This window comes from Bubalus bubalis, chromosome 3 (genome assembly GCF_019923935.1).
Source record: "Bubalus bubalis isolate 160015118507 breed Murrah chromosome 3, NDDB_SH_1, whole genome shotgun sequence".
NCBI lineage: Eukaryota > Metazoa > Chordata > Mammalia > Artiodactyla > Bovidae > Bubalus > Bubalus bubalis.
The window spans coordinates 100931814-100953999 of record NC_059159.1 but is presented as its reverse complement, the minus strand read 5'-3'; the positions used below and the strand labels follow the sequence as shown (position 1 = coordinate 100953999).

At 36.9% G+C, this 22186-nt stretch overlaps 1 protein-coding gene across 1 annotated transcript in view; it reads left to right on the top strand.

Moving 5' to 3' along the window:
* The window catches only part of UHRF2 (ubiquitin like with PHD and ring finger domains 2), a 73052-nt gene that overhangs the window by 48052 nt on the left and 2814 nt on the right, over window positions 1-22186 (top strand). The window contains exons 6-14 of the mRNA XM_006076449.4: window positions 146-332; window positions 5890-6013; window positions 6411-6518; window positions 9307-9411; window positions 11294-11400; window positions 14777-14939; window positions 15618-15758; window positions 17552-17645; window positions 17966-18123. Of these exons, the coding sequence (XP_006076511.1) occupies window positions 146-332; window positions 5890-6013; window positions 6411-6518; window positions 9307-9411; window positions 11294-11400; window positions 14777-14939; window positions 15618-15758; window positions 17552-17645; window positions 17966-18123 (1187 nt within the window). The remainder of the gene's footprint in view (window positions 1-145; window positions 333-5889; window positions 6014-6410; window positions 6519-9306; window positions 9412-11293; window positions 11401-14776; window positions 14940-15617; window positions 15759-17551; window positions 17646-17965; window positions 18124-22186) is intronic.

Here is a 22186-nt window from a genome sequence, read left to right as displayed (position 1 = left end):
TAAAGTCTTGCACTGAATTATTCCATATGGTTCTTTTTGTTTAAAAAAAAAAGCTGTGTGCTATTCTCATGGGTTTTTCTTTATAAGATTCATAGACATAAAAATGATTTTAAGACTGGGCTTGCTATAATTTTGTTCTTAATAGGGAAAAATGACCCTGAATGTGACTCCTGTGGTGGAGACCCAAATAAGAAATGCCGTTCTTGCTCCTGTCATGTATGTGGTGGAAAACAGGAACCCAACATGCAAGTTCTATGTGATGAATGTAACATGGCCTATCATATTTACTGCCTGAATCCTCCTTTGGATAAGGTCCCTGAAGAGGAATACTGGTATGATTATCAGGGGATTTTTGTTGTTACTATGTAAGAATTGAATGTGCAATATGTATTTGAAACCCCAAAAGTAGATTTCTAAAGATACAAAAGTGTAAGAGGTGGATTTATTGAGAGAGATACATGTCTTCTCTTGGCAGAGATGCGGTCCATCTCAGAAGACGAGTGGCCTACATAATGTATACTGAAGTGCTTAAAATTGTATAACTAATGGTTGTTTGGCATTGGTACCTTTATTCAGTTACTACAACAGCTTCTGAACTGATCTCTCACTCCGTTTTTTAATCCCTCCAGTCCTTTCTCCAATATGAGTCTGTGTTCTTTCAAAAATGCAGATTTGGTAATGACTCCTTTGCTTCAGATGCTTTACATTACTGTAGAGAGCCTTGCACAGTGTTTTTTAGTTGATTTTTCCCACTGTATCTCTTACCACTTTCCTCTTTTATTTTCCCAAGTGGTCCCTAGATGGCTTCATGCAATAATGAGACTAAATACCAAGCAAATGGTTCAGAATTTATATTTTCAGACCCAGCCATACCTGAACTTTATGTTCCTGTATTCAACTGCTTGCTTGACTAGTATTACAAAATTAGTGACTCCAAGTGGAGATCTTGATGTCCACAAACATGTCCACTGAAATACTACTCCTCACTCAAACATCAGTAAATAATATCATTGTCTCATCCACCTGTTGAGGAAAAAGCTGAATTTCATTTAAATTCTCTCTTCTCCTTCATCACATACTCTACATCCAATAACATCAGCAAATCTTACAGTTCTACTCTCATTACCCAGTTCAGCCACCATCTGTACCCTGAACTGTATGCGTGTGTGCATGTATGCTCAGTTGTGTCTGATTCTACCACCTCATGGACTGTAGCCTGCCAGGCTCCTTTGTCCATGGAATTTTTCAGGCAAGAGTACTGGAGTGGGTTGCCGTTTCCTTCTCTGGGATCTTTGTAACCCAGGAATTGAACCTGAGTCTCTGGCATCTCCTGCATTGACAAGTGGATTCTTTACCAGCTGAATCACTAGGAACTCTATAGTAAATGCACAGCTAGTCTTCTTGCTTTCACATTGTCTACCAGCTATCCTTCCTGCCATAGCAGCAGAATGATCTAAATCCTGAATCAGAATACTCACCTGTTTAAAATCCCTAATGTCTTCCTGTTGAATTTAGGATAAAATCTAAACCCTTGCCATCTGTGAACCGACTTCTGCCTACTTTTAATGTTCTTCAGAACATACCATTCCTTATTATGCCTCAGGACCTTTACACTTAATGTCTCTTTGCTTGGACTCTTGATAGGTTTGGCTCTTCTAATCTCATCTGGAATAGCACTAACCCTGATGTATTTCCTTTATCAGTCAGTTCAGTTGCTCAGTCGTGACCAATTCTTTGCAACCCCATGGACTGCAGCACACCAGGCCTCCCTGTCCATCACCAACTCCCAGAGTCTGCTCAAACTCATGTCCATTGACTTGGTGATGCCATCCAACCATCTCATCCTCTGTTGTCCCCTTCTTCTCCTGCCCTCAATCTTTCCCAGCAATGAGGGTGTTTTCCACTGAGTCAGTTCTTCACATGAGATGGCCAAAGTATTGGCGTTTCAGCTTCAGCATCAGTCCTTCCAATGAATATTCAGGACTGATTTCCTTTAGAATGGACTGGTTGGATCACCTTACAGTCCAAGGGACTGTGAAGAGTCTTTTCCAATATCACAGTCCAAAAGCATCAATTCTTTGGCGCTCAGCTTTGTTTATAGTCCAACTCTCACATCCATATGGAGAAGGAAATGGCAACCCACTCCAGTATTCTTGCCTAGAGAATTCCATGGACAGAAGAGCCTGGTGGGCTGCTGACCATGGGGTTGCACGAAGTCAGACAAACTGAAGCGACTTAGCATGCATCACATCCATACTTGACTACTGGAAAAACCAAAGCTTTGACTAAGCAGACCTTTGTTGGCAAAGTAATGTCTTTGCTTTTTAATAAGCTGTCTAGGTTGGTCATAATTTTCCTTACAAGGAGCAAGCGTCTTTTAATTTCATGGCTGTAGTATTTTTTGGAGCCCCAAAAAATAAAGTAAGCCACTGTTTCCCCTGTTTCCCCATCTATTTACCATGAAGTGATGGGACCAGATGCCATGATCTTAGTTTTCTCAATGTTGAGTTTTAAGCCAACGCTTTCACTCTCCTCTTTCACTTTCATCAAGAGACATTTTGGTTCTTCGCTTTCTGCCATAAGGTTTCTGTCATCTATTTATCTGAGGTTATTGATATTTCTCCCAGCAATCTTGATTCCAGCTTGTGCTTCTTCCAGCCCAGTGTTTCTCATGATGTACCATATATATAAGTTAAATAAGCAGGGTGACAATACATAACCTTAATGTACTCCTTTTCCTATCTGGAACCAGTCTGTTGTTCCATGTCCAGTTCTAACTGTTGCTTCCTGACCTGCATATAGGTATCTCAAGAGGCAGGTCAGGTGGTCTGTATTCCCATCTCTTTCAGAATTTTCCACGGTTTGTTGTGGTCCACACAGTCAAAGGCTTTGGCGTAGTCAATAAAGCAGAAGTAGATATTTTTCTGGAACTGTCTTACTTTTTCGATGATCCAGTGGATGTTGGCAATTTGATCTCTGGTTCTTCTGCCTTTTCTAAATCCAGCTTGAACATCTGGAAGTTCACAGTTCACGTGCTGTTGAAGCCTGGCTTGGACAATTTTGAGCAATACTTTACTATCATCTGAGATGAGCACGATTGTGTGGTAGTTTGAACATTCTTTGGCATTGCCTTTCTTTGGGATTGGAATGAAAATTGACCTTTTCCAGTCCTGTGGCCACTGCTGAGTTTTCCAATTTGCTGGCATATTGAGTGAAGCACTTTAACAGCATCATCTTTCAGGATTTGTAATAGCTCAACTGGAATTCCATCACCTCCACTAGCTTTGTTCACAGTGACGCTTCCTAAGGCCCACTTGACTTCACATTCCCGGATGTCTGGCTCTAGGTCAGTGATCACACCATCATGATTATCTGGGTCGTGAACATCTTTTTTGTACAGTTCTTCTGTGTATTCTTGCCACCTCTTCTTAATATCTTCTGCTTCTGTTAGGTCCATACCATTTCTGTCCTTTATTGTGCCCATCTTTGCATGAAATGTTCCCTTGGTATCTCTAACTTTTTTGAAGAGATCTCTAGACTTGCCCATTCTATTGTTTTCCTCTATTTCTTTGCATTGATCGCTGAGGAAGGCTTTCTTATCTCTCCTTGCTATTCTTTGTAACTCTGCATTCAAATGGGTATATCTTTCCTTTTCTCCTTTGCCTTTCACTTCTCTTCTTTTCACAGCTATTTGTAAGGCCTCCTCAGACAACCATTTTGCCTTTCTGCATTTATTTTTATTAGGGATCATCTTGCTCCCTGTCTCCTGTACAATGGCATAAACCTCCATTCATAGTTCTTCAGGCATTCTATCAGATCTAATCCCTTGAATCTATTTGTCATTTCCAGTGTATAATCATAAGGGAATTGATTTAGGTCATACCTGAATAGTCTAGTGGTTTTCCCTACTTTCTTCAATTTAACTCTAAATTTGGCAATAAGGAGTTCATGGTCTGAGCCACAGTCAGTTCCCTGTCTTGTTTTTGCTGACTGTATAGAGTTTCTCCATCTTTGGCTGTAAAGAATATAATCAGTCTGATTTCGGTGTTGACCATCTGGTGATGTCCATGTGTAGTGTTCTCTTGTGTTGTTGAAAGAGGGTGTTTGCTATGACCAATGCGTTCTCTTGGCAAAACTCTATTAGCCTTTGCCCTGCTTAATTCTGTACTCCAAGGCCAAATTTGCCTGTTACTCCAGGTATTTCTTTTATACCTTTATATTTATGTTATAGCACTTACCATTTTCTGAAATTGATTCCTTGTGTGTACTAGTTTTCCTTAACTACAAATATTTTAATCACAAATATTTATCCCTATCCAGTGCCAAAATAGTTCCTGGATTCATAACAAACCTGATGAAGAGATGGATCCTAGGGATGACTATAATTAGAGGACTCTTAGATTACTCTGTGAAGTGTTTCTACCTCATATTGAGGTCCTTAACCTTACATCTTTTCTACTTCTCCAAATCACATTGTCTGGATATTTAGTCTCTGAACTCATTTTCTCATTAGAGATGATACCTGCTTTCACCATAAGATCTTTGATAAAATTATAGTTAGAAGGTTGGCATATCAGGTAAAACAGTCTTTCTTAAATTAATTTTTGGAAGTGTTCCTGATTTCCAGATTAGTAGGGATTTTACTTGATAATATTCATTGCCTTATCACACATAATTTTGCCTTGGATTTATTTCTATATCTCACTGTCCAGCTAATTTTCTCAAGGTCTGAATTGTCTACATATCTTGTCTATAGTACTAAACGTAACATCTCATAATTAGGTATTCACAATTAACTAGTGGGTATAGATATCCTCATCTTTGTGAAAATATAGAAAAAGAAATCTAAGATTAATGGGTGGAATGGCAAGTTGATCTTTGGATATACCCAAAGTTTCCATTTCTTTGTGACTCAAAAATAGCCCCATTTATTATATATATATATATATACTCATGCTTTGCTTTTCAAAAATGATAACAAGGCAGCCTATAATGATGTATACGTTACAGTGGGCTTCCCTGGTGGCTCAGGGGTAAAGAATCTGCCTGCCAGTGCAGGAGACACAGGTTTGATTCCTGGGTCAAGAAGATCCCCTGGAGAAGGAAATGGCAACCCACCCTGGTATTCTTGCCTGGGAAATCCCATGGACAGAGGAACCTGGCAGGCTACAGTCATGGGGTTTCAGAGCTGGACATGGCTTAGTGACTAAACAACAACAAACAACCCAAGTTACAGTAGAGTGACAACCACAAATAGGCTAAAGGATAAACAACTGTAGAGAATTAAAATTGAGCTAGAGACAAACATCCTTTAATCCAGTATACTTGTTATAATTGGCTATAGATTTTTTACTTTGAAAATTGTAATTCAGATGGGGAGATATATCAGTTGCCATGGTTCATTGTTCAGTCTAGAATCATCTATTCTTACCATTTTTGTTTTAATGGTAAAAAGTTGAATGATGTCTACGTTGAGAATTAGTGATAAGATCCGAGTTTATGGTGCCATTTGGATTGGACAGCCTTGTTTGGCTTGTGTACTGAATTTGATAATAAAATATTAAGTTCTCTAAAAGAATGGAAAGTTTAATCATTAAATATTTTGGAAAGTTTAGTACTGAAATGCCAACTGAAACTCGAATATGCACTAAGTATTCAGTTCAGTTGCTCAATCGTGTCCGACTCTTTGCGACCCCATGAATCTCAGCACGCTAGGCCTCCCTGTCCATCACCAACTCCTGGAATTCACTCAGACTCACGTCCATCGAGTCAGTGATGCCATCCAGCCACTAAGTATTACACATCTTAAAAGTTATTCTAAACTAGAAAGGCCATTATTTGTTATTGACATTAATATATTATCAAAATTCTTTTTTTTTTTTTTTAAAGGTATTGTCCTTCCTGTAAAACTGATTCTAGTGAAGTTGTAAAGGCTGGTGAAAGGCTCAAGATGAGTAAAAAGAAAGCCAAGATGCCATCAGCTAGTACTGAAAGCCGAAGAGATTGGGGCAGGGTAAAGAAGGAAGTCTTTTTCTTCCTAGCTATAATGTTTATAACTGTAATGCAAGTTACAATGTTTCGATTCCAGTAGTAGTAATGATATAAGTGATAATCTGAAATGTTAACAAATAACAATATTGACTAATCATATACATTGTTGGGATGTGCCTGATGGCCCAGTGGTTAAGTCTCTGCTCTTCCACTGCAAAGGGTATGAATTCAATTCCTGGTTGGGGAACTAAGATCCTGCATGCTGAGCAGTGTGGCCCCCAAAAAAACGGAAAAAAAAATTGTTAAATATCAATCATAAATTGTAGAGTTTTATTTTATCTGCAGTTTATGGGGATTGAGGGCTTTCTTTAAGATTTAAAATAACTGATTTCTCAAACAACTTGTTTGGTACCTTGTAGGGAATGGCCTGTGTTGGTCGCACTAGAGAATGTACTATTGTTCCTTCCAATCATTATGGACCTATTCCTGGAGTTCCTGTTGGATCAACTTGGAGATTTAGAGTTCAGGTATGTTTCTGATTGGCTTAGTCAAAAGAGTAAAATTGGGTATACCTCACATTGTAGCAGTGTTAGTGTTAGTTGATTCTAAGTGAACTAACGTAGGTAGTATCATATGGCATTCACTTTTTAAAATGAACAATTTCCTGTAGGATAATTAGGCACTTCCTCATAGCTTAGCAGACAGAGGAACATAACATCGTGGACTTGGGCATTATCTTAGCCTTTGTATCACTTTGTTTTATTTTTCTGTTGTTGTTATACTCGTTAAAGTTATTATTCAATATTCTGAAGAATTTTCCTTGCCCAAAATGCAATATTTGAAATAGATCTTCCGTCATGCAGTAAGTTCTCATTTAATGTTATTGATCTGCAAGGAAGCTCACTTAGATAATATTTTCTTTGGCAATTATTCTTCTCAGTGAATATTAAGATACTGGTCAGAAGAAATGTCAGACAGTCCAAGGATTCGATTACTTCCCTTTTTCTCTTGAAGAAGACTCTTGTAGTTTTCTAATTTCTTCTTTAGAAAGATAATTTTTTCATTGTGGAAAATTTAATGTGGGGGAAAAAAAATCTCTTAGTTTCCAGTTAGACAGGATTCTAAACTTTCAAGAGCTGAATAGTGCTGGTGCTTAGAACTTTGATGAAATTTTATGATTAAAATAATGTAATACATATACTTAGCTTGAAATGTTGAATACTAGTGTATGATTTATATTTTAAAAACCTACTCTCTTAACCCATTTTCTATTTCTAAAAGACAGTCACGTTAAAATTACTTCTGAATTTACCTCCTTATATCTAAATAACATATGGCTTTTGTCTGTATTTTGGTTTTGTTAACCTCTTTCTGTGGAAGACAGGCATTTAGTTTAACAAGTACTGTGTTTTTTACAAATGGAAAGTTTTTGGCAACCCTTTGTCCAACAGGTCTATTGGTCTATTGGTGCCATTTTTCTGATAGCATTTTAAAATTAAGGTATGTACATTTTTTGGACATAATGCTATCAAGCACTTAAGACTACAATATAGTGTAAATCGTGGCTTTTTTATGTACTGGGAACCCAGAAAATTCATGTGGCTTGCTCTCTTGTGATATTCACTTTACTGCAGTGGTCTGGAACCAAACCTGGAATATCTCTGAGGTATGCCTGTGCAATAATATTTTTTTTTTATACTATGCATTATTGATAATATTTATATATAAAATAAAAGTTATAAAATACACTTCATTTTAATCGCTCAGTTGAGTCTGACTGTTTGCAACCACATGGACTGCAGCATGCCAGGCTTCCCTGTCCATCACCAACTCCCACTTAATTGTCTTGTTCTTTGGTTATTTTTTTTGTTTTTAATTTTTTTTCTTTTTGTATACCTGTCATTCATTCCCAAATTCTAAAAACCTCATTAATATGGTCTAAGATGACTTTGAAGCCATTAACTTGAGCAACTAGAAGGATAGATCTGCAGTTTAAGAAATAGGGAAGATTCAGCACAGATATATTTTTGGGGTTGTTCATAAAGCTGAGAATCAGATGGTCCTTGCTTCTAAATTACTTGGTATTTCTAAGACCTAAATCCAGGTTCTGTTGTTTTTATCATCTTCTCATTGACTTCTAATGTACCTCTTTACCCAGCCCACTATACAGGCTTGGATTTCAGTTTCCCTTACTCTGAGAACAATTGTGTAATAAGCAAATGAATAGAATACTTCTCTTGGGGAGTTTGAAGTACATGAAGAAGTGACACTTAGTTTAAGTGAGCCAGAATTAAAGGTATTTGGGGAAATGTAGTAAGCCCATTGCAATAAACTAAAAATGAGTGCCATGTTTGAGTATTACTGAGTAGTTGGGCTTAGATGTATAAATTCCATAAAGAAGAAACTGGATATAAGGATGAGAAAGTAGGTAGGAGCCCAGTTGAGAGAAGGTAACATATAATACTTAACTTGGGCTTGATATACTATTATGACCATTTAATACATGTTAAGCAGTTGAAAATTAAAAGCAGATTTGTTCTTTAAAGGGTTATTCTGTTTTTGATGGGTAGAAGGAATTTGAAGGAACAAAGCTGGAGGCAGTGAAAAGGGGTATGTTTTTTAAGTATTCATGACTCAAATTAGAATTATATCAGTGAATGTGGAAAATGATGGATTTGAGAAGATTAGGAAATCAAATCAGCAATATTTACAACCAGATGGGTTTGAAGAATACAGAAAAATGAGGCTGAAATAACTGTTGCCTGTCTGACTTGACTGGGCTTCTGCCTGCAATGCAGGAAAACCTGGGTTCAATCCCTGGGTCCGGAAGATCCCCTGGAGAAGGGAATGGCAACCCACTCCAGTATTCTTGCCTGGAGAATTCCATGGACTGAGGAGCCTGGTGGGCTACAGTCCATGGGTTGCAGGGTCAGACATGACTGAGCGACTAACAGTTTCACTTTGACTTGACTAGGGAACAGTACCATAATGAAAGATGAGAAATGAGGAGTTCTGGAATACTGATAGTAAAGTATTTTTCACCTGAATTGAGCTGGAATTACACAGGATGATGATTATTTAATAGTTATTTTGAAACTCAAAATTCTAGGCCTGAGCAGTTTTACGAGTCATTACTTCAGTACCTGAGGAATATATAGTTGGGGAGAAGTCAAGTCTGAGCAAAACATGGAATTCTGGGTGACATTCGGTTCTTAGTTGGAAGCTTTTAGGATACAGTAACATATGTGAAACCATTTTGTAAATGTAACTTAATGAACTGTTTGAAGGTATTTTGAGTCTCACTTGATGTTATAGGTGAGTGAAGCAGGTGTCCATCGACCCCATGTTGGTGGAATTCACGGTCGGAGTAATGATGGCGCTTACTCGCTCGTCCTGGCTGGTGGATTTGCAGATGAAGTAGTAAGTCATGATGCAACCTTGTTCTTTAGAACCTGTCTTGATTATTCAGTAAAATACAGAAGCTTTGTCCAGGATAAATCCCATCTCTTTTAGCATCACTTTTGTGTTGAAGTGGTCAGTTCTATACAAGTAACATAGTAAATCAGTCAGCGTCTTTAATCATTGCATGTGCTGATTACTGCAATGAAAATAGTCACATTTTCTTTAGAGCTCATTTTAATTTGGAGATAATTGTAGATTGACAATTATTAGAAATAATACAAAAATGTCTGTGCCCTTTACTCAATTTCAGCCAACGGTAACATCTTGCAAAACTATAGCCCAATATCACAACCAGGATACTGACACTGCTATACATTCAGGACACAGAACATTTTCCTTGCTGCAAGGTCCCTCACATTGCCCTTTTTTAGCCATCATACTATTTCTGCTTCCCCAATATCCCTTAACTCTAGACAACCACTAATTTGTTGTCCATTTCTATAATTTTTGTCACTTAAACATTTTTTATAAATGGAATCTTCTAGTGTATAATCTTTGGGATTAGGTTTATTCAGTCAGCATAATCCTCATTGTGGCATGTGTCAATAGTTCATTCCTTTCTATTGCTCAGTAGTGTTCCATTGATATAGGTGTATCACAGTGTAACCATTCACCCATTGCAGCAAATAATGCTGCAATAAACATTTGTGTACAGGGGGTTTTGTGTGTATAAATATGAGTGTTTGTTTCTTTGGGATAAATGCCCAGAAGTGTAATTGCTGGGTTGTATGGTAGTTGCATGATTAGTTCCTTAAGAAACTGCTCGCCCCTCAAAAAAATGGGGAGGAAAAAAAAAACTGCCAAACTGCCATTGTGAAGTCAATCCAGATACCATCTGTAAGACCGTATCTGATCAATTTAAGAAGTATTCTGGACTTTTTAATATGTACTTTTTATTAGACTTTCTTCAAATGATGTATACACTGAAGATGAATTCCTTAATGCCTTATTCCTTAAAATATAAACCTCAGTGTTGAATCAACAGTGTTTAACCCAAACCTCAGTTTGGATCTGCAAAGGGTCCCAAAAGTTTTAGGACATATAAAAACACTTAAAATCATGAAATTTTAGTTCTGATTCTTAGTCCAAAGGAAAAATTAGATGAAAAACCTTTATTACAAGCAAGAATGAAGTAAAAAGTATCATTATATTCAGTCTGAATCTTGCATTGAAGAACCACTATTAAGATAGCGTTAGTAGAAGTCATTTACATACTGATGGTTTTCTTAGTTTAAGTACTGAATCAGGTAGAAACTTAACAATAATGATATAAATTTGTAGTTAAATTCTTTTCTACCTTTATACTTAATTATATGCAGTTGTCTTACCCAAATATAACTTGGGTAAACCCATAGATTTTGAAATGTGAGGAACTTACAATGCTATTAGGATTATAAATTTGAAAGTTATCAGCAAACTTGGATATGGTATAGATTGCTGTTGAGAAATCAGTTTTGGAGTATTTATTAAAATGATGCCCTGTAAAGAACCTACAAACATAGTACTGATATATTTATTTTAATAACATTGAATTAAATTAATATTCCCAACCTATAAGACCTTATTTTGTAACATTCTATAGATTATTTGTATATCACAAGAATAGCTATGTCTGGAGGTGTTGGAAGCTGTAATATTAAAATGAAATCTCTAGATCAAGTGATACACCTTGACGGTATATTACACACAAGACTATATTTGAATTTTCCCTTATTTTGGTAGATACCTTGAGAGAACATGTCAGCTTACAACGTCCTAACCAAAGTTCTGGCTATGAAATAAGAATGGGTGAAATCATACCTGGATTTAGATGTTTAATGCCAAAAATGTTCTTCTGCAGGACCGAGGTGATGAATTCACATACACTGGGAGTGGTGGTAAAAATCTTGCTGGTAATAAAAGAATTGGAGCACCATCGGCTGATCAAACATTAACAAACATGAACAGGTACTCTTTATTGTTGGAGTTTATAAAAATTGTTTAGAATTTGGGCTTTGTATTAACAGTTGGAATATAGGACTATAATTTATAACTTACACTGTAGAGAAGAATCCTAAAGTGTAAGTTAATATAGCTAAAATAAAAATCTTATTACCTGATTAGTATATAAATATTTACAAGCTTTTAACTTATTTTTATTTCTCTTTTTTAAATGACATAATTCCCAGTCTTAATACGTGTGCTTTGCATTTGGAAACATGTTGAAAACTTTAAAGAAAAGAAACCTATATAATTTAAGTGAAATTAAGGACAAAATGGCTTGCCTACTACCACATAGGTCAAATTTTGTTCTACTAAACACAAATTAATCTTTTAAAGTGACAGACTTCTTATTAGAAGAGACTAATGTGAAATAGGGTTATGTGTGGGAGCCACATTTATGTGCATGAAACATCAGATAATCAGAACTACACAAGGTGCTTTTAGAATTTATGTCTAAGTGTCTTAAAAAAAAATCATTATGAAAGAGCCACCTTGTGCTAACTTTATCGTATAGAAGTATTTATGATATTCCAGCTTCCATGGGAATATAAAGTTTAACTTCAAATGTTGTATTTTGTAAATGCATGCTAGCACCAGAAATAGATTAAGTGACCCAAACCGTCAGATAGCAATGACTACGTTGTAACTTGTCATAGTGATAATTTTGCAATGATAAAGTTGAAATTTTTTGTATTTTATTATTAAGAATATTTTGTGGAATATTGAATAAAAGTGAGTTTTGCTTTCCTAAGTCTAAATCACTCAGTTTTAAGTAGTGTGCCCTTAATTTCTGATTACCATGTGAAGAATATACTTTGTGGTTTCAAGACTTTTGTTGTATACCAAGTTATATAGAATCTGTTTTTATGTCTTCCTTCTATATTATTTCTGACAGTAGGATTATTATATTGAACCAGCAGAGGAGACAGGTCAGATTTGCTGGTGAAAACATTGTTGAGGTAGAAGTCTAGTCCCTATGCAGTCTTTTTCTAATGAGGAAGCAATTCTTTAGGAGGAATGATCTTAAAAAGAATTAGAAATATTTTGATGTGTATTGTCAATGTATCTTGAATTTGCAAAAGGGCTTTTTCATGTCAAATCTGAAAATTATATAATTTTTTTAAATAATAAGATTATTTGACTTGAATGAAACTTCCTTTGTAACTACCTGCACTTGTACATGAGAGTTTTTTTTCAAGCTTGGAAAAATCTAATAAGTATACCCTGTTTATCATATGTTACAATCTCAGAAAATAATTGACAGACAGTAAAAATGTCTATATTAATAAGGAAGGTAGTGAAAATGAAATAGTAACTCAGAGGACAATTCAGGATTAACTCATCACAGAGATGCTAACATTCCTTCAGTTAACTCATACACTGAGCTGTGCGTACGCCTTGTGATTGTAAAGACCTCTTTGGCAAAGATACCTGTGTGTCTTACTATAAACATGAAAACTGGAGTAAAAGACCCTTAGCTTTGACCCATAGTATATTCTTTCCTGGAGTGTATATGGTCTAATTCCTTTTTGCTTCTCTACTGAGAGGTAGTTTGATACCTGCTCCTTGCTTTTAAGAAGTTTGTTCCTATTTCTTCTCAGCTCTTCCACTTTATGAAACTGAAAAGGGCAGCAGGTAACCTGACCATCCTTTATCGGGATAATTAGAGGCAACCGATTGAGCTGTGAACAGAGTAATGGAAAAGCCTTTTGTTTTGCCTAGTTTCATCCTCTTGGACTCTTTACACAGACTTGAACAGACTGCACACTTACATGAAACTGGAAGTGAGTTAATAATCCCAGTTAGTGGTGGCAGTCATTATGATGGAAGTTACCTGTGGCACCAAAGCATTCTACTCATTAACAGGAAGATAGTACATATCTCTATCTCAGTTCTTTTAGGGGATGAAGTATATGTATCTCAGTAGATATTCCATAAATAATACCAATGCTGGAATTGATGGCTACAGTTTCTTCTACCTGACAGGGTTTTAATGCATTTCCCATTTGAGATTTTAACCAAAAAATGATAACTTGATGAGTTTTAATGACACCTAAAAAATTTTTTTATAACAAAACACTTAAGTTCATTTAACTATGATAGAGATTATAATAGATTAGTTATTTAGTCTTAATTTTTTTTTTGAGCCTGCATAAAAAGAACTATACCCTGGAAAAAAGTATTTTGTTCATATCTGATTTTACCAGATATCAGGGGAGGGTGTCTCGATATTTATTTTTTAACCTTAAATATTTTCAGTGGATTCTTTCCACTTAAGTTAGGATACAGGTGTCTTACAGAGGAATCCTCAACCTCACGGATCTCATGCCTGATGATCTGAAGGTGGAGTTGATGTGATAATAATAGAAATAAAATGTGCAATAAATGGAATGTGCTTGAATCATCCTGAAACTATCCTCCCCACCCCCATTCCATGGGAAAATTGTGTCCCATGAAACGGGTCTCTAGTGCCAAATAGGTTGGCTACCACTATCTTAGAGGAAAAATACTAACTTTAAATAGTTCTAGTTTGTCTTTTGGAGGGCAGGACTATGTTTCCCCAAGAAAGGTCTTCTAACATCTAATAACCTTACTGATTAGTTACTACGAGATGAGTACACATACTAAGGAAGGTTCAGCTAAATCAAGTGCTGCTTCCAGCTCAGGGTTCCTCCTTGTTCATGTGTCATCAGTAAAATGTAGTGATCTTGAGCAGCCAAAAATCTTTATTGTCATGATTTAGCACAGGTATTTGAATGCTTCAGTTTTATTTAAACTTATCTTTTTACTGGAAATCTTTAAAGGATATCTTCATATTAAACTTGTTCTTTATTATCTTGTAAACTTTAAGGAATCTCTGTCTGGAATATGGAAAGTAGACCAAGAAAGGTCATTTGTATCTTGCAGACAAATTTATTTTTCTGGATTTCTTTCTACATTATTCCAACAATTTAACCTTATTCCCTTATCAAAAATAATGATTACAGCAGTCAACTTGCTTTAGTTTTCCAACTTTCTCCCTTCCCTCAACGTTATTTAAAGAAAATTCCATGTATTTCTAGTTGTTTTCTATTATACGTGGCACAGATGTTATTACTTTCAGAAGAACCCTACAGGCTATCTGAGAACCAATCCCCTGGCTTGGGGGTGACATCAGAAAACTGATTTGTCTTCTCTGCTGGTGGGGGAAAGCATAATCCTATTATCTGGAATAATATGGAAAGAATCATAGAATCTTAACCATCAGGTAAGGCATAATTCACCTTTTAAGTTAGCTAATGATGTGATTATATACTTGAAGAAAGATTACTTGGTATAAAGACTTTGTTTTATTTTTTAGGGCATTGGCCCTAAACTGTGATGCTCCATTGGATGATAAAATTGGAGCAGAGTCTCGGAATTGGAGAGCTGGTAAGCCAGTCAGAGTGATACGCAGTTTTAAAGGGAGGAAGATCAGCAAATATGCTCCTGAAGAAGGCAACAGATATGATGGCATTTATAAGGTGCTCTATCTGGCATGACATCTTGTTAGTCATTCTTCCTGGGCTTTCAAGACAGGGTTGCCACAGGGAACTGCTCTACTGTGGGTGGGCTAAAGGAAACAATAGACCTTCTTAGTTGGTCTTTCTACTTTTTCTAGAAATAAAACATGCACAAAATGAGCTCTTAATTTTGATACTTGTCTTTTAAGACTTACCTGAAGTCTCTAAAGGCAAAGTTATATTTGGGGTTAAGTTTTTTATAAGTGATATTCTTTTATGATAAAACTGTTCAAATAATTTGGCCATTGTAAATATTGGATTCTTATATCTTCCAGAATGATTCTAACTAATAGATTTTTCAAAGTAGAGCACATTATAATTTTAAAATAGGATGCATTCTTTGTTTTAAAAACGAAGGCATCTACTGCCACCATTTTAATCTACTATGTAAAATTATATTAATGAACATAATCTTGCTACAACTTGAAATTTATAGCAGTCTGTCCTTACGGGAATTATCATAATTAGGAAATAAAGTCAAAACAATATTTTAGTGCATACTTCTTACTTACTATTCCAGCAAAGCCAGTATCTTTAAAAGTTGCATTTAGTTCTGCCAAGTTTACTTAAAACACTAACATGACATTATAATTAAGTCTAAACTGTACATCTCAAACTAGCTGAAATATTATGATTTAGGTGGTGAAATACTGGCCAGAGATTTCATCAAGCCATGGATTCTTGGTTTGGCGCTATCTTTTAAGGAGAGATGATGTTGAACCTGCTCCTTGGACCTCAGAAGGAATAGAACGGTCAAGGAGACTATGTCTTCGTTTACAGGTTAGATTACATTTGTCTAGGCTACATGTATGTTCATAAAAATGTATGCCTGTGTACTATCTGTGTGCCTTAACACTGGATATAACCCACAGCAGTTGATCAGTGGACTGTAAGGGGTGAGGAATGAGATCACAAAAGTATAGGAAAGGAAAAGAAGTAAAAAAGCAGCCTCCTAGGTGTCAAACTGCCCTAAGACCAAGAATTGTGCTTGGGGAAAACTGGGCTTGACAATGAAAAGTAAAATACATTTGACCCTTGAACACCACGGGCTTGAGCTAAATGGGTCCACTTACACACGGGTTTTTTTTTTCAATAGCAAATATTGCAGTATATTTCTGCAGTTGGTTAAATCCCCAGATGCAGAAAGGCCATTCATAAGTTACTCATTTTTGACTTCTGTACAATTGGCCCCACCCTAACTTCCTGCATTGTTCAAGGGTCAACTGTATTTCCAATTCACTCTGGACTTTAAGTATGAGGGAAAGGGATACCTGAAATTGAGGTATAGGAGGCCTTGAGAAGGGAAGTTTTATCCTAGAGGGCACAGGGGGTGTGTCTCTGGTAGGGGAAGGGGGGAGGTGGCTTATAAGAGTGGTCTGCTTTCTACCCTTCTCACTTTTCCTCACCCCTTTTCTCTCTTCCCCCTCCAAGCTGCTTCCTTGTCCTGTCACCACCTTTAGTGCTTTGCCTTTTTTTTTTCTCTTTGCCCATGCTTAGCTGTTAACCCATGTAAGACTTTGTTAGTTTTGTGTGCATAATGGATGGTATGGCTACATTCCCCCTCCACTGCCTATACACCCTAGACTTTGTCCCTGACACTGACTTCAGAGCATGGTTTGAGTTTATCCTCCATCATTCCCCATCACTGTGCTTCTCGTAAAGACTACCAGCTTTGTCATTTCCCCTGGCTCTGCCCACACTGCATGTGTAGGGGCTGAACTATGGGCAAGTGTCTGACCACACAGGCAGGTGAGTGTGTCTCTTCTAGTGCAAGTCTGTTTTTTTGTTTTGTTTTGTTTTTTTCTTTTTAAACTCATGGAATTGTTTAAATGAGATCCGTCAGCTGCTAAAATAACTGCCAAAATCATTCCTTTTATAAATAAATACTTTTAAAACCTATTGTTAAATCCATTTTCAAAACATTTTTTTTTCAGGTCTACTGTTCAGAAGAGCAGTATTCTAGATAGGTTAAATGTGAAACAGTTGAACAGAAAGAAGCATGTAAGCCAATCAGCTATGATGAGTTAATATCATTGAGACTTGTAATATTTTGAGCTTTAAATATGAGTGTTATCACAAAGCATGTCCAAAAAAATGTATAGCCAATAAAACACAAGGGTAATTGGGTAGAATTTACTCCTTAAAGTCTACTTTTAGTTGATAAAGGATTCAGTAGTGTAGTGGCTTTAGGTCTTCTAAAAGTTCTCCTGCCTTACCCTATCTGCCTGTTAATTTTAGGAGGCAGAGACTTACCTTTCTATCTAATTCTACTTTCTTCCTCAAACTTTTTAAGCCACCTAGTCACAACTTGTAGACTGTTCTTTTCTCTTTTCAGTCTGAAACTAAGATCATGATGTTATAAAATAGAATATCTTTACAGTCAAAACTATATTCTTACACTGAATTGGGGGATTTTTAATAATCTTTTGTCCTTTGAATTCTGTTTCTTTCAATGTCTGTGTCCTTTATATAAATCCTTTTAATTTAGGGAAAGTATAGATCCCTCCCCATTCCCCTTTAACCTCTCTTCTCTATGAGGGTTAAATCTACATTGCACTTTTTCCCCTCATCAGTATCCAGTAGGTTACCCTTCTGATAAGGAAGGGAAGAAGACCAAAGGACAGTCAAAGAAGGCCAGAGGAACCTCAAAAAGGCCATCTGCAGATGGTAGGTAATGATCTAAGGATGTAAATACAAATAACTTAGTTTTTAATAAAGGGAAATACTAAGAGTAAGCTGAAAACTCATAAGAAATTAAAAGAAAAAGGGTTTTGTGTGTGTGTGTGTGTGTATGGTGGGGGTGGAGTGGGGTGGGATATTTGTGTATTTGAAAAATGTCAGAGCCTAAACAGCAAAGTATCCTAAACTATGGGAAAGTTAGATGCTGCTTTATGCTTGTTATCTTCATGTTAAGCATAACTGGTGTCGGTTAACTCATCTGCTTAGAACCACTTGTAGTCTGCTGATATATTTTTAAATAAATCTAGATGATTGTCCAAGTGCCTCCAAAGTCCTCAAACCATCAGATTCAGCAGAAGCAGTTGAGGCTTTCCAACTAACCCCTCAGCAGCAACATCTAATCAGAGAAGATCATCAAAACCAGAAGCTATGGGATGAAGTTCTTGCATCTCTTGTGGAAGGACCAGTATGTAAAGATTTTTTAAAAGAGTTTCTAATATTAATAAATGATGAAAAATTATTTCCCTATGAATTATCATTTTCACAAGGCAGTTAAAACTTGATCCTTTTATCCAGGCTTCTCATTCAGTTGCTCCTTTCAGAAATGAGGCAGCACTCAAATGCTTTTAAGTTGATTTTAGGCCTCTTAGATGTTGGTTTTTTGACTACTTTGTGCTTAAACTGTATGAGGTACCGTTCATAGGGAGCATTTTCAGTTGTGGAACACATTCAATTTAATCTAAACCTCATCAGGAAAGTTTTGTTCCAAGTTACTTAATAGAATAAGTCTTAAGCAGTTCAGCACAATTTTCAGTGCTCATGTTAAGCCTAGAAGTAAAATAAAAACCAGCATTTAAGTATTTCCTGTGTTTTTTTGTTTGTTTGTTTTCTTTGATAATCATAACATTTTAAAGTGAAAAGGAATTTCAAGTTTAACTGATGTCTGGGTTTTGTGTTAAGCTGTCTTTGCAATGAATTTTTATTATCAAATCCAAAAAGGTAAAGGTTCCAAATGTAAATTGTCTATTCATTCTTGGCTCACTGTTTTTGTCTCTCAGTTTACTTATAAATTTGACTCTTCAGTTTTCTTAGATATTAGACCTTTGTCAGGTATAGTGCATTACTCTTCTGTTTTCTTTCCTTCAAAGTATGTGATGTGCAGCTGTAGTAACCTCTAGTAACCTCTAGTAACCTCTCTTGAAATTCCATTTGATCACCTTTTAGTAGTTTTTTCCTTCCCATGTTTTCTTCATTTTCTGAGGGCATTGGCCAGAACTTCTGTGTGTTTGAAATGGGATTAATGCATATCTTATATGCACCTTTTATGTGGATTTAGAGGAAACTCTCATAGTTTTTGTGTTGCTTTTAGTCATCATTATGGAAAAATCTCCCTGATACGCTTTTTAGACTAAGGAATGAATCAGTTCAGTTCAGTCGCTCAGTCATGTCTGACTTTTTGCGACCCCATGAATAACAGCATGCCAGGCCTCCTTGTCCATCACCAACCCCCAGAGCCTACCCAAACTCATGTCCATTGAGTCGGTGATGCCATCAACCATCTCATCCTCTGTTGTCCCCTTCTCCTCCTGCCCTCAGTCTTTCCCAGCATCAGGGTCTTTTCAAATGAGTCAGCTCTTTGCATCAGATGGCCAAAGTATTGGAGTTTCAGCTTCAACATCAGTCCTTCCAATGAACACCCAGGACTGGTCTCCTTTAGGATGGACTGGTTGGGTCTCCTTGAAGTCCAAGGGACTCTCAAGAGTCTTCTCCAACACCACAGATCAAAAGCATCAATTCTTCAGTGCTCAGCTTTCTTCACAGTCCAACTCTCACATCCATACATGACCACAGGAAAAACCATGGCCTTGACTAGATGTAACTTTGTTGATAAAGTAATGTCTCTGCTTTTGAATATGCTTCTAGGTTGATCATAACTTTCCTTCCAAGGAGTAAGCGTCTTTTAATTTCATGGCTGCAGTCGCCATCTGCAGTGATTTTGGAGCCCCAAAAAATAAAGTCTGACACTGTTTCCACTGTTTTCCCATCTTTTTGCCATGAAGTGATGGGACTGGATGCCATGATCTTCGTTTTCTGAATGTTGAGCTTTAAGCCAACTTTTTCACTCTCTTCTTTCACTTTCATCAAGAGACTCTTTAGTTCTTCTTCACTTTCTGCCATAAGGGTGGTGTCATCTGCATATCTGAGGTTATTGATATTTCTCTCGGCAGTCTTAATTCCAGCTTGTGCTTCTTCCAGCCCAGCGATTCTCATGATGTACTCTACATATAAGTTAAATAAGCAGGATGACAATATACAGCCTTGATGTACTCTTTTTCCTATTTGGAACCAGTCGGTTCCATGTCCAGTTCTAACTGTTGCTTCCTGACCTGCATATAGGTTTCTCAAGAGGCAAGTCAGGTGGTCTGGTATTCCCATCTCTTTCAGAATTTTCCATAGTTTTTTGTGATCCACACAGTCAAAGGCTTTGGCATAGTCGATAAAGCAGAAATAGATGTTTTTCCGGAACTCTCTTGCTTTTTTGATGATCCAGCGGATGTTGGCAATTTGATCTCTGGTTCCTCTGCCTTTTCTAAAACCAGCTTGAATATCTGGAAGTTCACGGTTTGGAGTGAAGGAGATTTATGAAATACCCTTTGGACTGATATTGGAGAGTTTTTTTCTTTGTTTGTTTCGTCTATAAATATAATATTTCGGGTTGTCCTTGGGTAGAATGAGACTTACATGTTTGGAGAACAGAGAAAAGTGAGTTAACTCTGTGAAAAGTGTTAACTTGCTTTTTAGCCTAGAGTCTCAGGCATAGAGTGTCTTGACTTTGGTATGTAAGAGTCATTTTCACTTAGAGCAAGAAACAACAAGCAGTTGTTGATTATGGTCTAATTTTCTGGTTGGAGAGGATACAGCTGGGTTAGTGGTAACTCAGGTGAGTCCCAGCTGTGAATGGGCAGAAGACAGAGTAGCAGATCCAGGTGAAGGATAATGACATCTGGTGCACATGAAAGTTCTCTTTTGCACATTTGTTGTCTGGGTGGAACATATGTATTAGACTTCAATATGAGGCTTTTAATATATCCTGTTTATCAATTAAAAAAATCAAAGTCATCAAATCCTGCAAGACTTGATAGATATGTGCAAATCAAGTATACTTTTCAATCTCTTCTTTCAGTGTAACTTTTATGTGAAAGTCACCACTTGACAGTTCTCAAACAAACAATAAAACCCTGCCCTCTAGTGGCAGGATCTTACATACCTAGGTCAGGTGACTGGAACCTTGCTGCTAGTGGTTCCCCTGCATAGGCTTCATGCCCATTTTCTTCAGATAAACCAAGAACAACAAATCAGATTTTAGCCAGCTGTGACTTTTAAATAAGTACATATATTACATATGTATGTTTATATCCAAACACCTTCCCAAGGCCTTAGCTGATCTGGCATCCCTACCAACCTCTGCATTCCCCTCTTGCCACTCTTCCCCCTCAAACTGCTTCTGCCACAGTGACATTTGTGCTATTTAAACACACTGAAGCTGTTCCTATTCCTGGACCTTTATGCTGTCTCTCTGACTGGCATTCTCCTCTCTGTATCTTCATGTAGCTCATTCCTTCATATCCTGTAAGTCTCTACAAAGTACTACACTCCCCAAAGTACTAGGGAAGTACTACACTTCTAGCTATATTTTCTAAAATAGACCCTCCTTACTCTGTTGCTTTAATTTGCTTTGTTTCCTTAGTTATGAATATCTGAAATTGAATTTTTAAAAATTTGCTCTCCTAAAGGAATATAAAGTTCTCTGAGAACAGAGACTTGGCCTTTTTGTTCCTCTCTGTAGATGAGTACCTAGCACATTGTAGAAACTCAAAATGTTGATGCTACATATGCTTATATTGCACTGCGAAGGTACTGGGGAAATAAAGTTGTTTGACAGAGAGACGGACTTAGTATTAAAGTTTTCTCCACATCTCCCCGGAACCGGTATATTCTTCTGCTACTGCTAAGTCACTTCAGTCGTGTCTGACTCTGTACGACCCCATAGACGGCAGCCCACCAGGCTCCCCCGTCCCTGGGATTCTCCAGGCAAGAGCACTGGAGTGGGTTGCCATTTCCTTCTCCAATGCGTGAAAGTGAAAAGGGAAAGTGAAGTCGCTCAGTCGTGTCCGACTCTTAGCGACCCCATGGACTGCAGCCTACCACGCTCCTCCATCCATGGGATTTTCCAGGCAAGGGTACTGGAGTGGGGTGCCATTGCCTTCTCCGATATTCTTCTAGTGTGTTGGATAATACTTTATTGATAATTCATTTGACCTTTATAATCCAGGTTTATAAATAAGTTAGTATCAAGATATGAAATGTGATCCTTGTTTGTTTGGGGTTTTTTTACCTGAAATTCTTGTAGATTCTACTTTTTCTATTAACAGAAAGAACAAATATAAAATACACTCCCCCACTACCCAAAAATAACTGAGTGGAGGATTATCCTGGTGACTATTCAAAAAACTACTTTTCCTTCTAGG